At 40.5% G+C, this 15,705-nt stretch overlaps 1 protein-coding gene across 7 annotated transcripts in view; it reads left to right on the forward strand.

Annotated features, from left to right (window-relative positions):
* The window catches only part of NEDD4L (NEDD4 like E3 ubiquitin protein ligase), a 379,907-nt gene that overhangs the window by 328,203 nt on the left and 35,999 nt on the right, over positions 1-15,705 (forward strand). For all 7 annotated transcript variants that reach the window (XM_004379262.3, XM_004379263.2, XM_023733989.1 and 4 more), the window contains 3 exons: positions 3,195-3,272; positions 4,860-4,914; positions 11,401-11,459. In XM_004379262.3, coding sequence (XP_004379319.1) covers positions 3,195-3,272; positions 4,860-4,914; positions 11,401-11,459 — 192 coding nt within the window. The remainder of the gene's footprint in view (positions 1-3,194; positions 3,273-4,859; positions 4,915-11,400; positions 11,460-15,705) is intronic.

Here is a 15,705-nt window from a genome sequence, read left to right on the forward strand (position 1 = left end):
ACTAACCAAGAGCATGAAAAGATTCAGGCTAAAACTTTTCCCTGTACACGTTTTTAGAGGAAAACTCACCTTGAAGTATATTGATAAAATATAGCCTTTCACACATGCGAATAATGGAAGCAGTATGCCTGCAGCCTGTTGGAATAAAGTCTGTCAGTGTCAGGTAAGCTTGACTCTGTTCCCACCTGGGCCAGGCCTGCCGTTGAGTGCATGCCAGAGGCCACCAGATGACAGGAGGCATCAGGAGATCTTCAGCTTGCTCGTTCCCCCTGCTCAGGGCACAGCTCAAAGCCCATGTGTAATAGTTTATTCACATCTTTCCCAGAACAAAGCATTGGCTCATTTTTATAGGAAGAAAGATTACATCTTAATTAATTGGTTACACATTTGTGTTCTATCCACGTCCAAACTAATAAAACTCATCATAGCCCAGACATGACTGTTGGTCTCTTCCAGGACAGAGACAATAAAGGAGAAACACAGTTGTTTTTTGAACCAGTCGGTATTCCAGTAGCGTATGTTTTTCAATTATTTTGTTAGGGAACCCTTTTTTTTTATGTTGATCTTTGCATTCTGTTTAAAAACACTTTCAACTGGATTGAGGGAAGCAGTGAATAGTGAAAGCGTGCTCTTACTGTGCTGAGAAAAGGAGGAAAGATCAAGTGTTTTGCATATTTTAATCATTTATATTCCTATCATTTGAGACCTCATTAGTATTCTAGCTTATAATCAGCCCTGAAGTTGTCCATAACTAATATGGGACCGTGGCTGTCACTTCACCTGCTCCATCAGCTGGGGGGCACCTGCCTTCTCACGTTGCTGGGAGGGCTGAATGGGAGGATGAGGTCAGTAATGACCTCGGGCCTGGCCCTCCAAGCTTGATCAATGGCGGCTGCAGCAATTATTTTAATTATTATTGGAAGAATAAAATAATATGACCCCTAAGGGCCTCTGGCTCTCCCATTCTGTAGATTCTGGGTTTCCATGCAAGACCATCTTAGCAGACCTGTGAAATTGGGTTTATTTTATATTTCATGCCGAGTATCCCACCCCTATTCATCCAACATTTGTGTTTAATTTCAGCTTTTTTTTTCCTTTAAATCACCAGTTTTTACCAAAAGGTATGATTAATTGTCTTTCACAGTAGCCTGTGTGTGTGATTCCAAGGCATGGCCGACCTTGCATATAGCATCCAGAAGCCCTTGCCTTCGTTCATATAATAGCATCCCAGGCTTTCTCTAAACCTGGGCATAGTCAGTGGCCGTGTGGCTCCAAGGCTGCACTGCTGGTTGTGGTATTGCCTGATCACAGCTCAGAGTTAGCACTGAGTGAGAAGCTTTTGTGCAGTTGAGTGCTTTAAGTTTTTCCTCTGTCCACGCTTAACCCATCTCAAATGTTTATCAGATTATCAGTTTCATGGTCCTTCTAAATTTGCTTAACATAGCCATGTACACCGTACGTGTTCCAGTTACAGTGTGTGTGTCCGCCTTCGTAATAGTGGACCCATTTTATGCCTCTGCTTATCCTTTAAGAAATATGTTGGTAAGTTTCAGTGTCAATGCCTATCATAAACTGCTAGAGTGATTTACTTCTTCAATTAAGTCTTCAGTGTCGCTAACAGAAAGCAAAGGTGATTTTATTTTTTGTGACCGTTTTTGATTCTTACCAGTTGCAAAAATCTATGACTTTATTATGACCAGTGATACTAATGATTTATACTGTTAACTTGGGAAAATGTTGAAGTAGAAAACCTTTTGGTAATTTGACAGCCTCAAAGATTTTAGTATAACTGATGGAAGCTAATCAAATGTATTGTGGTGTAATGATTTTTTTTTTAATTTTAGGACTGTTTGGTTGACAGTGTGTTATTCTGAGTTTTGTTGTTTGTTTCCTAACCTTTTGAGTTTAAAGATACGGATTTTCCAAGTTATATCGCATTTTAATTGGGCCTGGATAAGTGAGAGGCAGCTCTTGGATTCTGATTCAGAGCCTTTGGACAAGTCCTTGTTCCCTCTGAAACTGCTTCCTTATCCAAAGAAACAGAAATCCAGTGCCCAGCCTCCTGAGAGGATTGTTGCCAGATCCTATGTCTGTGTAAATGATGAAGCAGCCCTGCTCTCAGAGTACATGTTTCTCTTTTGTTGATTCTCTGTGGTCTCTTAAGAAATGCATTCCTTTAAGAAAAATCTTCTCCCAAAGTTAACCCTTCAGCCAAAGATTAGACAGGTCTATAAAACCAACAGTAACACACGTGAGGAATGTTCAGTCATGCATGCGAAACCAGAAGGGCAGCACATGCCCAAAAGCAAGGACGAGAAGGCAGGAAGTGACAGGAAAAATGGACAGATGGAAACAGAGAATTGGGGTGTGGAAGCGGGGGAGAATGTTGATGCATCGCAGGGATTGCAACTAATGTCATAAAACAATTTGTGTATAGATTGTTGAATGAGAAGCTAATTTGCTCTGTAAAGTTTCACCTAAATCACAATAAAAAAAGAACTTAAAAACTTTTTTAAAAAAGAAAAATCTTTTGCAAACTCCTAAGTGTGACATAAATGAGAATCTAACCTGCAGAGCTTGATTGAGAATCTTGATAAAGTTCTCTAGCAGGGTATGTGACTTCATATGAAGAAGCAGACTGGAATAGCCACATGTCTTAAATTCAGAGCAGTTTCAGATTCTCTGTCTAGTGCAGGAGAGTGTGGAAAAGAGCAACAGGGACATGCAGAGCCCATCGGTGGCTGTTCCTAATGTGTTAGGTCAGCTACGGTCACCAGGAGCTCAGAACATGTAGGGAGGTTCCAGATCATTGTCCCGCCTCCCTGTGTGTGGAGTAGAGCCCCACCTTTCCTGGCCCGCTCCATCCAGATTTCCATAGTAACATCACTGCCAGGACCCTCTTCCCCTTCACTGCCCAAGATATCGGGGAAATGGTTAACTTTTTATTGATATATTCTTACTCTCCACCTTTCCCCAAGGACAGAAGGAGGAGTAGAATCTTTGTTGAGGAGGTAGTCAGCCAGGCTTCCTGTCCAGAGCAGAAATATGGGTTTTCCCCTTCCCCACATAGGCAGGCATGCACCTCCATGCACAGGGACCTCGTTGCCTTGGAACTCACAGCTCCAGAAGGGAAGGAGCCAGTAACTGCCACAGATATTCCCTCTTAACATCTGCCTTTTGCATTTTTGTTTTAGGAAGATCCACGCCTGAAATTTCCAGTACATATGCGGTCAAAGGCATCTTTAAATCCCAATGACCTCGGCCCGCTTCCTGTGAGTACATTGGAGGTACACAGAACCTCCACCAAGTGTTGATGGAGTAGACCTGTGGGCCTTCTCTTTCTCCAGGCTTCTAGGGTCCCATTGGCCTGTATTTCTTAATAGAATTGGGCTTTTGGCTGAACTTTAATAATACACACCGTTCATGCAACATCCAGTACTTGTGAAAGATGTTTCAGAATTGCCAGCTGCTTCCAAAAGGTAGACCTTGTAATAGCATGTACGAGGGACTTTCTCTACAGTTGGCAATTTAAGCAGCAAGCATTTATTTTGAAGCTTAGCATCACCAAGTTCTGTCCACATTGCTGATTTAGTCGTAGGAACAAAAAATAAAACAGTGGGAGAAAAAGGCATAAGTAATCACAGAAGGTTTCTGTAAGTCATTTAGCCTGCAGGTATTTTAAGAGTTTTTCCTCCCTTGCTGATGACTGTTTATAAACCTAATTTTTTAATGTATATGTATATCAGTTTGTTCTCTTTTGAGGCCTGAGCAGGAGTTGAGCTATTTACTCTAAATTTAATTTTGAATGAAGTCTTCACCATGCCTCCACCTCAACCCATCCCCAGTTAAAAATAAAGCCTTTCTGGGCTCTAAGGCTATTTTTAAATGGAAGGATGCTGGAGATGTTTTGGTTGTTGCTTTTGTTGTTCTGCAAGTATAGGTGAGCTTACAGAATCTTTCTGGTGCTAGTACATGATATATCAGTGACAAAATTGGAGGCTAGAAAGGTTACAATTCGAGATTTAGTCATCGAGTTCTACCAGTAGCCTCCTCTAAATCTGTATGATGTGTCCTGGGCTCAGATGGAGAGAGTCCAGTGATTTTATAACGTAAAAATCTGTTATCTGAATCTATTGGATTCCTGGGTTTAGATAGGAAATAGGGGTAGTTCAGATAATGAGGGCATACCAGCCTTACCTTGAAAAAATTATCCAAGTCTGTTTAGTTCCTGAGTTTGAAAAGTGAGAGTTCAGAGCAGGGAATACCAGTATTAGATTGGACAACCACCTGACAACAACTTGCAGAAAGTAACTACGTAACAGTTCTGTGTTAACTCCCCTTTCCCCTCCCTTTAGTACTCAATACTTATTTAGTTAAATGAGCTATTCAACCCCAAACTCAACTGTTTCATGGTATGCTGAAGCTGCCCTTTGAAGCTTTTGAAACAGCAACCTCTTTCCTGCTTTTCATATAATGAATGTCTCAAATGCATCTGAAACTGTTAAACATCTAATAGAGTGTTGCTAGATGTTGTCATGAGTTTATTTGAAGTGTTTGTGTGTAGTTTATTCTGAATGCAAAAACTGTACCTAGGAGAGAAGAGTAAGAAAGTATCCTAGAGTTTTTAAATTTTGCCTTTGATTTTGGAACTCCCAGCTGACATTTTATTCATTCTCTCTCTCCACTCCTCTCTCTCTCCCCCCACCCTTCCACCCACTTTCTCTCTCTTTCTACCCCTTTCTACTCCCCTCTCTCTAACCCCCCTCTACCTCCCTCTCCATCTCTCTTACTCTCTCTTCACCACCACCCCCTTTCTCTCTCTCTCTACCCTTCTCTCTCCATCATCTCCCCAATACTAGCCTGGTTGGGAAGAAAGAATTCACTTGGATGGCCGAACATTTTATATTGATCACAGTAAGTAGGCACTGTTATAGACACACAGGTATTGCAGGTAAAGGGGGTGGAGGGTAATTCAGATGTTATGATGAAAGCATTGTAACTTTACTCTTTGTTTAGGCAGCCAGGTGTTATGTGGAGAGAATGATACCAGGGAATCAGTGCCCTCGTACGGTACTGTGCATTCACCCAGTTTGCTTTAAATGAGCTCACCAAGTTTTCACCCAACCTTATGACCCATTAACTTTTTTTTTAATTAAAAAAAATCTTGGTTGATGATCCCTTGACTTTTGCGCTTTTAATGAATACACTGTGGAAATAGAAAATAAGATTAGAAGTGATGATTTAGTCACAAATCAATGTGTGAGCAGTGCTTGAAGCAACATATGTTTTTAAATTTACTGCTTTAAAAGGTCATGTGGCAAAATGCCCATTCTGACCTTATTTTCTATTCATAGCATGTTTCCTTGCACCCAATACACTAATATATACGTAGTTTTTTTCTTGACATTATACTAGTATTTTTGCTGTAGACATTTGCTCCAGCACCTACGAATAAGTGTGTGGTTTCTCATTTCAACTAAAAGTTAAACTAATAAAGATTTGCTTTTAGCCAGTGGGTTTTTTTTTCCTTCTACTTTTTTGAGGCGACATGTCCTTCATGGGATCATATTTGTCTACCTCTTAAAATTTCTGAAAAAGTATATTAAGAAAAGAGGGCTTCAAGCAGATTTGAAGTACAAACGATGCATGCAATTTGGTAGCAGTTTGGTTTGTGTTTCCATTTGGTTCGTAAGCAGGACATCTGTGCCAGGTTTCCAAAGCCTCACGTTTTCTTACTAAACAAAAGCACGTTGGTGAGCTGACCTCTGAGAAGTCTGGCTGCAAGGCATCCGCACGTGGGTGGGCTTGTCGCGATCCCATAGCCTGGCTGCCGCTTCCAGATGTTATGGGGGCTGAGTGCATCATAGTCAGACCTTCACATCTGGCATAGGAGTATGAGGGTTGTTAAGAATTAAATTAAGTGAAAGGCCCAGAAGTTCAGAATTAAAACAAAAATGGAAATCCTAGGTATATTTAGTGGGAGGGCTACCCTTTGGTTTAAATCAACCATTTCAAGTGACATAGGCTTAGTTTTTGTCTTTGATCAGTAAAAAATACTGATTTACCTACTTTCCAGAATTTTACAGTGAGCATAAAGTTGCTATAATGGAACATGCTTTAAAATCTATGTGCTTACCTCACTTTTTCCTTTAATGTAATAGTTATTTATAATTCTACTCTTAACAGAATTTGTTAAAATGGGAGACAGGCCGTACTCCTTTGCCTGTTTTAAAAAGAAAAAAAAGTTTCCCTTTCAGGTTTTTTCGATTTTGGCTTTGATTTTTTTCATTTCAATTTCCATTTTTAAAGATAGGTATGAATACTGATTATTTTAAGAAAATAATATTGATTAGTTTCTTAAAACCAGGTCTTAAACAATAATACAACCTACACAGCCTTGGCCTGCCACACACACGGAACATTTTTCTGGTTGGTGATCTGGCATATAAGCCACCTTAAAAGAACTTTATAAATATTCTTAATGCACTGCAATGAGCAAAAAACAAGAAAAACACTATTGCACAGGGCCAGGGCCAGTTGTACATTGGATATAATAAACATCATAGACTGTTTCCCTTGTGGCACGCATAAGTCTAGTGTGATATATAGTAGGTACTTGATGAAAGATCCCCGGTGAAGCAGTGGTTAAGCACTTGGCTGCTAACCAAAAGGTAGGCAGTTCGAACCCACCAGCCACTCTGCGGGAGAAAGATGTGGCAGTTTGCTTCCGTAAAGATTTACAGCCTTGGAAACCCTATGGGGCAGTGCTCCTCCATCCAGTAGGGTCGCTGTGAATCAGAACTGACTCGACAGCAATGGGTTTTAGGTGCTTGATAAATGGCAACTTGAAGTCAGGTTCGTGGAGGGTCACTGGTGAGGGTCTCAGGAAGTTGATGTCCCTGATCAGAAAGTAGAGAGAACATGTCTGAGAAGCAGCAGCAGTGCCTGCAACCCTAGGCTTGCCCATCTCCTGACTCCTGATCAGCCCACCCACCACTTCCAGTCCTCATCTCAGACGTTCCCCATTGCTCTTGCCCAGAGCAGTACTGGAAAAGCTCCTCTTAGCTGTGGGAATTGAATGATGTGGTGTAGACCACAGACCGAGCCTGGTTGATCTGAGCTATAAAAACCAGTTGCCAGCGAGTCAGTTTTGACTCATAGTGACCCATGTGTGTCAGAGTAGAACTGCACTCCACATGGCTGATTTTTCAGAAGTAGATCACCAGGCCTTTCTTCCGAGGCTCCTCTGGGTGGACTCTAGCTGCCAACTTTTCAGTTAGCACCCAAGCGCATTAACCGTCTGCATCACGCAGGGACTCTTATCTGAGCTATACCAATGTGATATGTGTGATCATTTACATGGAGATTGAAATTTACCTTAGCACAACCATACAGAAAGGTTCTCTTAACCAGGTATAGTGTAAAGTAGATGATCCAAAACTACGTGAGAAAAAGATGTTTATGAAAATCTTGTGTTAATGCAACATTTCCATGGGTTCTCCATAATTTGTCAAGGTTTACTCAGTAGAAAGTGATAAAATGGATACACATCAACGAGACATAGTTTAATTCATTTGCCTCTCTGCCAAAATCCAGTCTGTGAAATGTGCAGAATACCAACCTTCCAAAATGGGTTAAATAATTACCTGGTAGATAATGTTTAAGAATTTCCTTACCTTCTTAATGGAACCTCTCTTTCTAAATCACTCACCGACATCCATTTTCTGGCAAGATTCCTCATCTCATTTTGCTGTGCTGCAACCTTCAGGGCAGAGACCAGGCCATCCCTACCTGTGCCATTTTATATGGAGAGCAGTCATCTTGGAGTTACCCAGAGTCATCCTCTCTTACAGCGTAGCAGGGACGTGTGTTTACACAGAATGATGGCGACAACACTGCAGTTGTCTTAATTAAATAATTGTTAGCTGCTGTCAAGTCAGCTTATGACTCATGGCTGCCCATGTGTCACAGAATAGAATTTCCCCATAAGGTTTTCTTGGCTGTAATCTTTACAGAAGCAATTCACCAGGCTTACTTCCTCGGAGCTTCTGGGTAGGTTCAAACCACCAATCTTTAGGTTAGCAGCCGATCGCAAACTGCTAGCACCACCCAGGCTCTTAGGTTATTTTATTATTTTCTGCTTTATAAATTCTTCAGAAGTTAGACATTTTCAAGATTAAAAATGTTCAACCATCCTAAAAATTCGATCTTGGAAGGGATGAAGGGTCAATGTTAATCCCCTCTTTGCACTCTCTGATTCATTTGGTTGGCACTTTCAGAGTAGCTTCTACATCTCTGATTTGGTGTAAAATGTTAGGGAAAGATCATGAAGTGAATTCATTTTAAAGACCATGTATGGCCAGTGACTGAGTACTTGGCCACAGGTATCTTGTATACAAGTTAGAGGAGAAAATAAACTTCCACTGCTGCTGTACAATCCCGTTTTCATCTTTTCTGCCAACAGTCTTACTTTACCAAACCTGTTAAGAGTAGCTAAATTGAGGTTGTTATTCTTCTCCATCCTTCTTGTCCCTTTATTTGAAATATAATGTCTCAAAGACTAAAAGCAAGTTTAGATTCAAAAGTTCTAGAAAAAAATGGATAACATACATTCATGTATTGATAATACTTAGCTGCAAAATTGGTCTGTATTGTAATCACAGAAGTGTGTGATTTTGAAAGCTCAGTTTGTTTGAAAGGAACTTTGCTTTCACCACCAGCGTTATTCAATTTTTAAAAGAAAACAACAACAAAAAATATTAAGCTCCTGTTATATACTGAAACCGAAAACCCATTGCCATCGAGCTGATTCCAACTCATAGCAACCCTATAGGACAGAGTAGAACTGCCCAACAGGGTTTCCGAGGAGCAGCTGGTGAATTCAAACTGCCAGCCCTTTGGTTAGCAGCCAGGCTTTTAACCACTGCACCACCAGGGCTCTGTTATATACTGGGAAATATGTTCAGTGGTGGAGAAGGGGCTGCTGAGTGAATAATACACAGTCCCTGCTCTGGAAGAGCTTGCATTCTAGTAGGGAGTACCAGTAGGCATTTTAAGTGTTGTAATAGAGGAGGGAGGTGAACCAGTTGTTGTATAGAAGCAGAAAGGCAGTGACTGTGCCTCCTTGGGAAATAGTTGGGCCCCAGGGGTGGAAGGGAGGCTGCAAGAGCCTTACAGAGTGAGTTACTTTTCAGATAGAGGTTAGCCAGTGAAGAGCGATTCTAGTTGGGGGAAGCATGTGCAGGTGTATGAATATGTGCAGATTATACCATGTTCAGAGAAGTGCAGTGTTGTCATGAGACAAAGGGTTGGCGTGCCTGCCCCAGTGGGGAAGGCAGCAGAGGAAACTGGCATGGCATACAGGTCAAATCGTAGAGTGTCTGCCAGGTCTGGGAACTCTGATGCCTTCTGAAAGCAGTAGGGAGCCACTGAGGGATTTTCCAGAGGGGAGGGGCAATGGCCACAGTGTTCTTTAGAAAGATCCTTTTGGCAAAGCTGTAGAGGAGATTTGTGAACAGGGGTGAGTGAGACTGTAGGCAGAGAAGCTTGGAGAATAGTTGAGGAAAACGATGAGTGCTTGGAAAGAAGCCTTATCAGAGAGGGAGCGGGGGACAGTTGGGAAGCCACCAGAAGTGGTGAGGGAGGGTCAAGGATGCTGGCTGGGTTCCTGACATGGACAGTGAGTGGGTTGTGATACTGTTCTTCAATACAGGATTACACGAGCAATTTCTAGTATTGGATAGTTATGGGTTCAGCTTTGGCAGAGTTGGGTTTGAAGTGCCTGAGGGAAATCCAGATATACGTAGACAAGGGTTGGGTCTGGTTCAGGTCTGGTCTGAAGATTTGGGAGTCAGTATACGTCGTTAGTAGTTAATTTTTTTTTTCTTCTGTTTTGATGATGTGATCCAGTCAAAAATGGTTATAGGCCAAGTTGGTACATTAAGGCACAGTTTTTGGTCAGCTGTATTCTGTTTCCTTTATTAAGTTTTATTTTCTCTCATTTTCCATCAAAATAGCAACTTTTACTTTCCAAAATCTTCTGTTTACAAGGTAAGGGACCCTAAAAATGCCTTTTGTCTTGCATCAAGGCTCTCTAAAACAGTTGAGACATTTCACATAAATTTTCTGCTGCCATGAAAACAAAGTAAGGATTCTAGAACCGTCTGGTGCTTTGGTAGCCTTTTTTTTTTTAACTTTACCCCTGCTTTAATTAAAATAATAATACCACCAAACATGTTGAAATTCCTGGTATGTTTATTGAAACCAAATTCTTTGGTTATTCTTATCAGCCCACTTACAAGGGTATACAGGGACTAAGCAGAATCAATATTCTTTACTTTTCAAGCAAATAATTTCTTGCCAGGTCAGAGGCTGAGTATTTTCTTGCACGTCTGCCCTTATATGTAAGTCACATGCCTCTCAGTGCAATGCAAAGTTAGGTTCAGCATCCTTTTTTTTTTTTTTAAAATAAAATTTCCTTTTCATTTATTTATTTCATTTTTACCAGCTTTGATTTCCTACAACTCCAGAGAGAATCTGTTCTTCCCCAGTGTGCCCTCCTTATTTCTCTCCTGTGGGCCCACTCTCTATCCTCCCCTCCCTTCCCCCCCCTCCCCCCACACACAGAGGAATCCGTAAAGCCTTTTTAATTATGCACAGTCACAAACCCCAGGTGAGCCAGGGCAGTTATTGTTACCACCTACGCTAAGGTGGTATAAGTAGTATTAACGATCTTGTTGACATCGACTCATGTGGGAGGAAGGAAACCATCTCTAGCCAACTTGGCCAAAAAGGAAACCTTTCTCTGGAATTTTCCTCTGCTGTAGTCAAATTCTCTCTCTTTTTTTTTTTTTTTTTGGACTGCCTTAATTGCTTTCATTTTGGTGGGCATATGAGTGACGCATGTAATGGATTATTCATTTGTTGAATGTAGGATTCTTAATTGAAAAAAAAGTTTTTCAACTCCAGAAGCAAAGAAAAAAGCATTTGAGATAAGAAAAGATCATGTGTGTGTGTTTGTGAACCATTTAGGGGCTAAGGCTTTTTATGTCTTTTTTTTTTTTTTCCCCCAATTAAATGAAAAGCAAGATCAAGTTATAAATCCTTGAGAGAACAGGGGTTTATAATTGAAATATCGGCAGACAGCCTGCCAGAAACAGTGTCAATAGATGGTTTTACTTTAGTTGTGCATTTTGGAGTATTTTTAACTAAGCAGTATGCAGAGGGTTTGCCACATAGAGTGCCCATTTATCTTCTGACCCTGAAATCTGAAGTATTTATCTTTGGGGGACATAGTGGGACCTGGATAGCTTTTGAAGAATCCATAAATATTTTTGAAGTACATAGAAAAGATTTGAACTAATGTGCTGATTTTTTTAAATTATTATTATTAATTTTCAGATAGCAAAATTACTCAGTGGGAAGATCCAAGGCTGCAGAATCCAGCTATTACTGGTCCGGTCAGTATTCTCAAATTCTTACTGTTCATTATAATACTTTGGTTGTTTCTAGGCATGCACTTCTTGTACATTACCACTTATCACGGTGCCACGGGACTGATGTTATTGAGTAGTTTCATATTACTCCCATCTCCTCCTTCCCAGAGTTTCCAGATGAGGTACAGCTGCATATACCTTTTCACAGAGCTCTCATTTAAAAAGAAAAAGAGAATGGTTTGCTAATGGTAGCAGAACCAAGCATTTTCTTTTCTTTTTTATAAGGTGTGGGTTAAAAGTATATTTAAAATTCCCTCCTTTCCTTTTGGTATGAAGCAAAGTCAAGTCCTACATGTATAAAGTTGTGTCATTTCTTTAGGCCAAGGTATAAATGCATGCTAGCAAATTTAAACTGTACTCTGACTCTCTTGCAGCTCTCAGATATATAAAAGTTTGGGTAAGGTGATAGGTAGCCTCTGGAGCTGCAGAGTTATGAATCTTTAACTGTGTTTCCCACTAACTTTCTCATAGTCCTCATATTTACCAGGCTAGGTGGAAAAAGAATTAGTTCTGCCTTAGGTAGAACTGGTAACTAGTTGCCATTGAGTAGAACTGTGCTCCATAGGGTTTTCAATGACTGGTTTTTTGGAAGTAGATCACTGGGTCTTTCAGAGAGCCTCTGGGTGGACTTGAACTTCCAAACTTAGGGTTAGCGGCCGAGTGCATTAACCGTTTGCAGTACCCAGGGACTCCTGCCTTAGGTATGTTGTTGGTGTTGTGTGTCTTCAAGTCAGTTCTGACTCATAGCCACCCTATTTGACAGAGTAGAACTGCCCCATAGGGTTTCCTAGGCTGTAATCTTTACAGAAGCAGATTGCCAGGTCTTTTCTCCTGTGGAGCGGCTGGTAGGTTCAAACTGCTGACCTTTCAGTTTGCAGCCGAGCACTTAACCACTGTGCCACCAGGGCTCCTGCCTTAAGTATTTAAAAAAAAACAACCCCATTGCTGTCGAGTCAATTCCAACTCATAGCGACCCTATAGGACAGAGTAGAACTGCCCCATAAGGTTTCCAAGGAGTGCCTGGTGGATTCGAACTGCAGTCCTTTTGGTTAGCAGCTGTAGCTCTTAACCACTACACCACCAGGGTTTCCACCTTAGGTATTGTGACCTCTTAAAATATTGCTTCACACTGTGTTCATAAAAGGGAGTGAACAGTAGCAGACACTCGGTGTAGAAGACCTGCCGATGAATCTTTAGAACAGGCCACACGCATCACAGGGAATGTACCATTGCCTTTGTCAGTGGTTATCCAAGTGCAAAGATATAATTGGGAATTATGGAAATGTACTGGGGTCAGCAGAAGAGTGCAAATTTGGGGATTCTTTTATAAGAGTGGAGGAGCAAAAGGAAGTAAAGTTCGTTATATAAGGGCTGTGCTAAGAGGCCAGTAAGTATATTTAAAATATTAATTTAGTGGCTTGAATCTGACTCAGTACGAGCCGTGTTTTGAATTATAAAGCTCTGTCCATTTGTAAGAAGATATTACAGTGCAAACACACCTTGACCTCTGACATCCCTTTAGTGATTTGTTGGGTTTGTTCAACTACTTCAATCCTGTTTCCTGTGCAAAGCACCCAATCCCTAAGTTCATACAGCCAGCCAACTACTGTTTCTCTACGTCGCCTAAGAAACACCTGCCTTACTAGCATGGCTCCCTTTTGATACATTCGCACTCTCAACTGGTGGTTAGAATAGTACTTCTCCTTCTTCTACGTCATTAGAAACAAAGTAAATAGAAAACACAAGGCTGTCAGAAAGTTTCCAGGTAACAGAAGACTTTAGCGTGTTAATTCTGACGCCTTGTCAAATATTTGTCATTTTCTTGATCATCTCTATTCACTCAGATATTGGTAGTCCTTATTAGTTATTTGTTTTAATTGTTTAGCATCATAAATCTAGGTAGATTTACCCCCAAGAAAAATCTATTTCTTTCTGTTTTCTATTAATAAAAGAGCCTTGATCACTCTGTTATTATGATGATGTTGCTTTTAGTAGGAGTGTGTATATTTAGTTAACTATCAACTTGGTGTAGACATCCGGCTTTTGTTGTCATTCAATTCTAAATATTTGGTAACTTCCATGATAATCTCTCCTTGATTTAAAGTAGTTAGAATGTGCTTATTAGTTTCTAAGGATATGGGCAGGTTTTTTGTTTGTTGGTTGGTTTTTGCCTTTTTTATTGATTTTTAATTTTATTACATTATAGTCAGAAAATATTGCTTATGGAATATTGATTATTGGGTATGTAAGAATTCCTTGCCTGCTTGGTCATTTTTTGTAAATGTTCTTTTTGTGTTTGAAAAAAATGTGTATTCTATCTTTGTTGGGTCCAAAGTTCTTTGTGTGTCTATTAGATCAAGCCTGTGATATTTAATTCACCCTTGTTCTTATTACTTCTTTTCTGGCTCTTTGATCTAACCAAGAGAGTTGTATTGAAATCTTCCATGATGATTGTAGGTTTGTCAGTTTTGTCTAAGATTTACACCATTACAGTTGCTTTCTTTTTGTTAGAATTTGCCTAGTATATCTTTTCTATCTCTTAACTTCAAATATTTTTTCTTGTTGGTGGGAATGTAAAATGGTACAACCACTTTGGAAATCGATTTGGCACTTCCTTAAAAAGCTAGAAATAGAAGTACCATACGATCCAGCAATCCCACTCCTTGAGATATATCCTAGAGAAATAAGAGCCATTACACAAATAGATATATGCACACCCATGTTCATTGCAGCACTGTTAACAATAGCAAAAAGATGGAAACAACCTAGATGCCCATCAACAGATGAATGGATAAACAAATTATGGTATATTCACACAATGGAATACTACACAATGATGAAGAATAACGATGAATCCATGAAACATCTCATAACATGGATGAATCTGGAAGGCATTATGCAGTGTGAAATTAGTCGCAAAAGGACAAATATTGTATAAGACCACTATCATAACAACTCAAGAAAAGGTTTAAACACAGAAGAAAACATTCTTTGATGCTTACGCAGGTGGGGAGGGAGAGGGGGTATTCACTAACTAGATAGTAGACAAGAATTATCTTAGGTGAGGGGAAGGACAACACTTGCTACAGGGGAAGTCAGCACAGCTGGACTAAACCAAAAGCTAAGAAGTTTCCTGAATACAACCTAACACTTCAAGGGACAGAGTAGCAGGGGTGGGGTTCTGGGGACCGTGGTTTCAGGGGACATCTATGTCAATGGGCATAACAAAGTTTATTAAGAAAATGTTCTGCATCCCACTTTGGTGAGTGGCATCTGGGGTCTTAAAAGCTAGCAAGCGACCATCTAAGATACATCACATCAATTGGTCCCAACCCGCCTGGAGCAAAGGAGAATGAAGAACACCAAAGACACAAGGAAGATATTGGCCCAAGAGACAAAAGGCCCACATAAACCAGAGACTTCATTAGCCTGAGACCAGAAGAACTAGATGGTGCCCAGCTACCACCAATGACCACCCTGACAGAGAATACAACAGAGAGTCCCTGACGGAGCAGGAGAAAAGTGGGGTGTGGTACTCAAATTCTAGTAAAAACACCAGACTTAATGGTCTGACTAAGACTGGAGGGACCCCGGAAGACGTGGCCCCTGGATTCTCTGTTAGCCCAAAACCAAACCATTCCCGAAGCCAACTCTTCAGACAAAGATTAAACTGAACTATAAGACGTAAAATGATACTCGTGAAGAGTCTGCTTCTTAGCTCAAGTAGATACAGGAGTCTAAATGGGCAGCTCCTGTCCAGAGGCGAGATGAGAAGGCAGAAAGGGACAGGAGCTGGTTGAATGGACACGGGAAATCTGGCGTGGAAAGGAGGGGTGTGCTGTCACAGGATGGGGAGTGCAACTAGGGTCACATAGCAATGTGTATAAAGTTTTGTATGAAAAAACTAAAAAAAAAATTTTTTCTCCTTTCTTGCCTTGTATTAGATTGATACGGGTTCACTATGAGTTAGAATTGACTCAATGGCAGTGAGCTTAGATTGATAGAGTCTACTCTTTTATTTTCTCTGCTTGCTTATTGTGTCTACTTGGAAGTTGTACTTTCTATTTCTATTCTTTTAGTGCTCACATTATAATTTTTAACCAACATACTTGACTTAAAATTAATCATTCTACTCTCCTCTTGGATAATGTAAGGACCTCAGGCAACTTTATGCCTTTCTTCCTGCTCCCATTTTCTGTGTCAGTGTTGG

The sequence above is a fragment of the Trichechus manatus genome, unplaced genomic scaffold (genome assembly GCF_000243295.1).
Source record: "Trichechus manatus latirostris isolate Lorelei unplaced genomic scaffold, TriManLat1.0 scaffold00063, whole genome shotgun sequence".
Taxonomy (NCBI): Eukaryota; Metazoa; Chordata; class Mammalia; order Sirenia; family Trichechidae; genus Trichechus; species Trichechus manatus.